At 63.9% G+C, this 7,300-nt stretch overlaps 1 protein-coding gene across 1 annotated transcript; it reads left to right on the forward strand.

Annotated features, from left to right (window-relative positions):
* Positions 1–1,630: 1,630 nt before the first annotated feature.
* Positions 1,631–2,467, forward strand: LOC108634605 (proline-rich protein 2-like; the record flags this gene model as incomplete). Its single annotated transcript, XM_018044645.1, has 2 exons — positions 1,631–1,828; positions 1,877–2,467. Coding segments are annotated over 2 exons (789 nt in total), but the record flags the coding sequence as incomplete, so codon positions are not given.
* Positions 2,468–7,300: the final 4,833 nt, after the last annotated feature.

Genomic DNA, 7,300 nt, shown 5'->3' on the forward strand with positions numbered 1-7,300 from the left:
CCTCCCCAGGCAAGCGCTCTCATTGCCAGGACGCATTCCATCCTTCCCCTGAACTCTTAATCTGCAGTGTAGGCATCCCAGTCCCTTTCAGAAAGTGCTGGGAGCCTCGTAAGTGGCTGTAGGCACATCCCAGTTCCTTTCAGGAAAGTGCTGGAGCTCGTAAGGTGGTGTAGGCATCCCAGTTCCTTTCAGAAAGTGCTGGGAGCTCGTAAGGTGGCTTCACACTGGGACCTGCTGGGCTTCGCACACAGCAGTCCTGGCATTCTGCCAGGTGGTGTGTGGGTGATCACAGGTAGCCAGGCAGACTGTCAACACTGATAGCTGGAGGCTACTCCACAAGGTAGGTTTCCAGCAGCCTAATGGTCACTGGGGACCTCTTTCCTGGCTCCTGGAGCTGAGCCATGGGCCAGGTGGGCACCGATGTGCAGAGGGGCTGGAATCCGACAAGAACCACTTCCCACCCCCGGGCACCGTGCACCCACATTCACAGCAGTGCCTTCGTCCCGTTTCGAGTCTCTTTAACAGCTCCCCTCCCAGTGACTGCAAGCTCATGGAGGGCAAGCCAGCAAGCTGCCCGGAGACCAGCGGACGCCCTGTAAACAGCAGCCGGATGAGTGAACAATCGAGGGTGATTTTTTCAAAAGGAAGAAGGGAGAGGAGAGGACACATACGCACCGGTCTTTGCGTGCTCTACTCCTGGGAGCTCAAGCCAGGACTCAAGATGCCGCCCAGTTGGCAGAAGTGGTCACTCCCCGCCCTCCGTTCACAGCAAACGCCTGCAGGGGCCCCGAACTCCCTCCACCTTGGCAGGAGTGTGGGCCCAGCCCTCCCCGGGGGCTCCCCCGGTGCCTCAGCTGGTAAAGAATGCGCCTGCAATGCAGGAGACCCCAGTTTGATTCCTGGGTCGGAAGAAAGGATAGGCTGGGTCTAGAGAAGGGATAGGCTACCCACTCCAGTATTCTTGGGCTTCCCCGGTGCCTCAGCTGGTGAAGAATCCACCTGCAATGCAGGAAACCTGAGTTCAATCCCTGGGTTGGGAAGAGCCCCTGGAGAAGTGAACAGCTACCCACTCCAGTATTCTGGCCTGGAGAATTCTGTGGACTGTATGGTCCACGGGGTTGCAAAGAGCCGGACACGACTGCGCGACTTTCACGTTCAGCCCTCCCCTAACGACCTACTCGAAGCCTCGTCTGCCTGTCACTTTAAGGAAGGTCCTGTCCTTTTAAGCAAACAGCCCTGGGGCCTGGAAAGGGCCGTCTGTGGATGAGAGCCCGGCTGGGTGATGTGCGGCCCTCCTGCCAAGCCGAGGGGCTTCCGGAGTCCAGACACTGCTGGTGTCCAGATGCCAGCACAGATGCTGCTGTGGGCAGCCCTGGCCTTGATGCTGAGTCCCACATACAGACACGTGAGGCTACACTGCGGGGGTGCGAGGGGCTTGCTCTGCTGAAGGGGGGATCGGAGACTGGGAAGTCCAGAATGACCCTGCGTTTGCAGACAGTGGGACTGGAGAACTAGGACTGTCAGACCCGTGCTCGGATCCCGAGGACCCCCCAGAGTGCCCCCCAAAGTGCTCGGGCCCCAAGGACCCCCAGAGTGCCCCCTGAGGACCCCCTCATAGTTCCCCCCGAAGTGCTCAGACCCCAAGGACCCCCTCAGAGTGCCCCCAAAGTGCTCGGGCCCCAAGGACCCCCAGAGTGCCCCCGAGGACCCCAGAGTGCCCCCTGAGGACCCCCACAGAGTGCCCCCACAAGGACCCCCCAGAGTGCCCCCGAGGACCCCCAGAGTGCCCCCTGAGGACCCCCCCAGAGTGCCCCCGAGGACCCCCAGAGTGTCCCCCAAGAACCCCCCAGAGTGCCCCCTGTGGACCCCCTCATAGCTCCCCCGAAGTGCTCAGATCCGGAGGACTCCCTCAGAGTGCCCCCAAAGTGCTCGGGCCCCAAGGACCCCCCAGAGTGCCCCCCCAAGGACCCCAGAGTGCCCCCCTGAGGACCCCCCGAGTGCCCCCCTGAGGACCCTCAGAGTGTCCCCCCAAGGGCTCGGGCCCAAGGACCCCCCAGAGTGCCCCCTGAGGACCCCCACAGAGTGCCCCACAAGGACCCCCCAGAGTGCCCCCCGAGGACCCCCTCATAGTTCCCCCCAAAATGCTCAGACCCAAGGACCCCTCAGAGTGCCCCCCAAAATGCTTGCGCCCCAAGGACCCTCCAGAGTGCCCCCCCGAGGACCCCCAGAGTGCCCCCTGAGGACCCCCCCAGAGTGCCCCCCGAGGACCCCCAGAGTGTCCCCCAAGAACCCCCAGAGTGCCCCCTGTGGACCCCCTCATAGCTCCCCGAAGTGCTCAGATCCCGAGGACTCCCTCAGAGTGCCCCCCAAAGTGCTCGGGCCCCAAGGACCCCCCAGAGTGCCCCCCAAGGACCCCCCAGAGTGCCCCCTGAGGACCCCAGAGTGCCCCCCGAGGACCCCCTCATAGTTCCCCCCGAAGTGCTCAGACCCCAAGGACCCCCTCAGAGTGCCCCCCAAAGTGCTCAGGCCCCAAGGACCTCCCAGAGTGCCCCCCCGGGGACCCCCAGAGTGCCCCCTGAGGACCCCCACAGAGTACCCCCCGAGGACCCCACAGAGTGCCGCCCGAGGATCCCCCAGAGTGCCCCCCGAGGACCCCCTCATAGTTCCCCCGAAGTGCTCAGACCCCAAGGACCCCCTCAGAGTGCCCCCCAAAGTGCTCAGGCCCCAAGGACCACCCAGAGTGCCCCCCGAGGACCCCCAAAAGTGCCCCCTTAGGACCCCCACGGAGTGACCCCCGAGGACCCCTCATAGTTCCCCTGAAGTGCTCAGATCCCGAGGACCCCCTCAGAGTGCCCCCTGAGGACCCCCAGAGTGTCCCCCAAGAACCCCCAGAGTGACCCCTGAGGACCCCCAGAGTGACCCCTAAGGACCCCCCAGAGTGCCCCTGAAGTGCTTGGACCCCAAAGACCCCTTCATAGTGACCCCCAACTCCTGTCCTCGGTCCATCACCGCTGTTCCAGGACAGGCCACCTGACCCCCACGTGCACGCAGGCAGAAGCTGCGCTGGGTGGATGCCTGGGTGCAGCCATGCCCTGGGGAGCAGCCCCCGTCTGCGCAGGGCTCGGGGCGGCAGTCACCGGCTCTCACCAAAGGGCCACTGCCAGGCTGTGTTCAGGCTTCCGGCGGCCTTGTCCCGTCACTTCTCCCCAACATCGAGGAAAAGCTTCGTCCTCAACGTTCACAGCCCTTCCCTGCCGCTTCCTTCTTTCTTCCCAGAAATCCTGACACTTGGTTGCCTCATTGGGCCCAGACCCTTCAGCTTCTCAAGACCAACGAAGTTTTGGGGAGCCCCTAGTGTGAGCTCTCTTTCCTAGTCCCTGAAAGTAGAGGAGGCCACTTGCAGTGACAGACGGCACCAGACCACGAATTCTGAGCATCCCCCATGTGCCGCGTCCCCATCCCTTCTCTCAGCTCCGGGGAAAGAAAGAGAGGAGGGGAGGGGAGAAGGGAATCACAGGCCTGAGGAATCCCGAGGGAGGAGAGAGCCTGCTTCTGGCCGACTGAGGACAAAGACCTCTCAAGCCTTTTAACACAAACGTTCTCTGAGAATGCTGAGTCGCTTCAGTCGTGTCCGACTCTGTGCAACCCCATAGACGGCAGCCCACCAGGCTCCCCTGTCACTGGGATTCTCCAGGCAAGAACACTGGAGTGGGTTGCCATTTCCTTCTCCAATGCGCCTGGTCAAAAAACCTCCGAGTCTGAAATGCACCTGCAGCTGTTTAGTCCCCTGTTCCTCCTCTCCCCACCAAGCTGCCATCACACCCCGTGTTGTGAGCGAGACGGAGGCGTGGAGTCCTTGGCCACGCTCAGCGTGCCCCACAGCCACCATCCCTCGGGATTTCTGCAGGTCTGCCCTTTCCTTCCGAAGAGCCCAGGGATTCACGGTGGGAAGAGCAGGCATGGGGAGAGCCACCGGCGGGAAGCCGGAGCCGGGCCTTCAGCGTCCTTGCAGCGCGAGTGGACCCGGCGGGTGAAGGGGTAAAATCCAGGCTCCCCCAGCGGGACCCACAGCCTCTTCACCTGCGCTGTGTGCCCCATACAGAGGGTGGGTGTCGACCCAGGGGTGCCGCCCGGGGGGTCTGGACGCCCCCTTCTGGGGGCCTGGGCAACGGACTCCGGACCACCCAGCACGTCTCCTGGCAGACACGAGCACAGACAGGAGCGCGGGCCGGTCAGACACACTCGCCTCAAGGCCCGCCTCCTGCCACACTGACCCCCGCTTGCTCAGTCTTCTTTCTCACACAGAGCGCCCCAAGCCCAGCTCCGTCAGCTTCCGTCCCATCACTGCTGCGGGCCTGGGGGGCTGTGACCCCGCTGCGGGTCTGGGGGGCCTTGATCCCGCTGCAGGTCTTGGGGGCTGTGACCCCGTGAGGGTCTGGGGGGCCGTGACCCCTCGTCTGACCTACTCACTGCTGTGGGTCTGGGGGGCCGTAACCCTACTGCAGGCCTGGGAGGCCATGACCCCTCGCCTGACCCGCTCACCACTGCGGGTCTGGGAGGCTGTGATCCCATGCGGGCCCCCTCTGGCCCCAGGATGCAAGGAGGCCCCTTGGATTCCCCTAAGCTCTTCGCCCGCTGATTCCGCCGAGTCCTGCAATGAGCCTGCGGCATTAAACGCCAGCTTTGTCACTTCCTGCACACGCGGCCTTGATGGAATCCCCTGAACACCACGCCCCAGATTCCTGACCTAGAGGCATTTCTAGCAGAGCCTCAGCATACCCAGCGCCTCATAAATGACACCTCACATCATGGAACCAGTTCCTGCTGGTGAGGCTGTGGGACAGTGGCCGGTGTACGCAGACAGCCAGGCCCAAGTCAGCTTTCCCACTGGATCCCCATCACCCTGCGCCCGGCACCCAGGGCAGCAGCGATCAAGCCACAGGGCCGTGGGTGCGGCAGGGTCAGTGGGCGCCCGCAGGCAGGCAGAGCAGAGCCTCCCGTCAGCCCAGAAGACCCGCAGGGGGCGGGGAGGCTGTCGCTTCCCCAGACTGGAGCCAGACGAGCTGCAGCGGCCTGGGGCTCGCCAGTGACTGACCTCGGCCAGGTGAGGGGGGCTCCAGAGGGCCTGAGGTCACGTGCTCTGGGGCCGTTGGGGCCTGCGGACGGGTCCAGGGGCAACTTGCTGTCTCTCCCCGCGCCCGCCCAGCGAGCTGGCCCTCCGAGTCCAGGGTCCTCTGCGCCTCCCTCAGCTGCGGAAAAAGAAGGCACTGAAATTCCATCACTGAAGCCCTGGGGCTCCTTCTGCAGACGCACAGGCTCGCTACAGCTCAGGAAGACCGCTGGCCCCTGGACGGGGTGGGGAGCAGGTGGTTGAGGGCCTGGAGACTGAAGGACATTCCCACTCGTCAAGGGAGGTGAGGACGGCCCAGAGCTTTGACCCGAACCCGGCAGAGGTGAGGCATCGGAAGGCCGCCTCCTCGAGCTCTCTGCGCCAGAGCTCAGCCAGCCCCGGCCACTGCAGGCAGCCAGCCAGCCCACAGCCCGCATGCCCATCAGACACTGCGTGGCACGGCTGGGCGGGGGCTCACCCTGGCTGGGGGACAGCTGTGCCTCGGGGAGGCCCACACACCCACAGCGTGTGGGCTTTACGTCGGCCAACCCCCTGCTGTAGATCCCAGGGGCCGGTGGATGGCTAACTAGAAACGGGAGTCTCAGCAATGAGACAGCTGGGGGTGTCCCCCAGGCCGGCAGTGGCTCAGCTGCCTCCCGGCACTGCGGCGTGCGGCGGGGTTGGGTGGCGAGCTGAGAGGGAAAGGCTGTGTTCAGAAATCAGGGGCTCTGGCACAGAGGGAGGCCGGGCAGAAGGAACCATTAGCTGATAAGAGCACAGCAGCTGTTGTTCATACTAAATTGGGGCCCAGGTGGCTGGGAAAAAAACCACAGACCCTCCCAGAGGTCTGCCGGGTCTGCACTGCAGACGGAGGCTTTACGGGACCCTCAGGGGAAGGCTGCAGGAGCCGGGCAGGGCTCCCATCGGGGCCAAACTGCATGGTGAACACTGACTGACTTGTCCCTGAGGACAGACCGGCCTTGCATACCAAACACGTGAGGTGGCTTTGGGGGCCTCTAGGCAGAGGGGCTTGGTCCGGAGACCCAGGGGCTGCCGCAGGTGTTTGGAGCGAGACTCTAAATTCAGAGCAGGAGGGAGGCGTTCTCAGACCCGTCGCGCCAACGGCAAGACAGGCGCGACCACCCAGTGGGGCTGGTGTATGCACACATGTCCGCAGGGTGCCGTAGCTGCCCCGGGGCAGGAGGGCGTGGGTGTGCGCGCGTGTATCTGCCTCTGTGTGCACGCTTTGTGTCCACAGAGCTGTATGTGTCCACCCACTCGGGTTATCACCCCAACTTCCCACGGAAACCAACGGCAGGTGTTCCATCCTCAGGGAGCCTGCTAATTTCAATCCCATGTTATTGTGTTAAGCTGCTTCTAAAAATTAAAATGTAGAAATTCCATAGACAGAGCCCAGGGCTACACTGCAAGGCGGGCCCTGGGAAGAGGGCCTCTCGTCACCGTTGCTCTTCCAAGAGCGGTGAGCCCGGCCCGTCTGGCCACGCTCCCCCGGACAAGGGAGGGCCCGGCGGGCCGCAGCGGCGGGGACCAACAGGACGCAGCCGGTTGGTCCAGCCCCTCCACTGACTGCTCCTGGGAGACCTCTGGCCAGGAGGGGTCTCAGGCAGGGCCTTCAGAGTCGGCCTGAAGGCCTGGCTTCTGCACAAACTTCCCCGAGCTCAGCGCATGGGGGCCATGATGGATGGGGTGACCCCTTCAAGCCACACTCCTCACACAGAGGGTGACTCCTCTCTGCTGGCAAGATGAGGGGGAGACCCACAGGGCTCCAGGGGGCTCTGGCCTGCCCTTGTGCCCCTTGACCCCCCTGGAAGGAGTGAAGGCCCAGCCCCTCCTCCGGGCTGCTCTGCTCCCTGCCCCCACCGCGGGGGCACACAAGGAGGGATACATTCTGGGAGCAGGGTTGCTCCAGCCAGGAGGAGGAAGCAGAGCAGGCCCCTGCCATTCTCCTCTCACCCCAAGACCAAGGAGACCCTGCACGCAGCAGGCGGTACTCGGGCTAGAATTGCCACAGCCTCCGTGACGGCAGAGTGGGCTGTGAAACACGCAGATGGGAGGTGGAGTGGGGGAGGGCGGCTGGGCCTGGAGGCGGTCACTCGCCCTGTTTTCAAATGTCCCTGAGGCAGCCTTCACGGGGACCCCCTTCTCGCCTCAAGACCTCAACCGAAGCAG

The sequence above is a fragment of the Capra hircus genome, unplaced genomic scaffold (assembly GCF_001704415.2).
Source record: "Capra hircus breed San Clemente unplaced genomic scaffold, ASM170441v1, whole genome shotgun sequence".
Lineage (NCBI taxonomy): Eukaryota > Metazoa > Chordata > Mammalia > Artiodactyla > Bovidae > Capra > Capra hircus.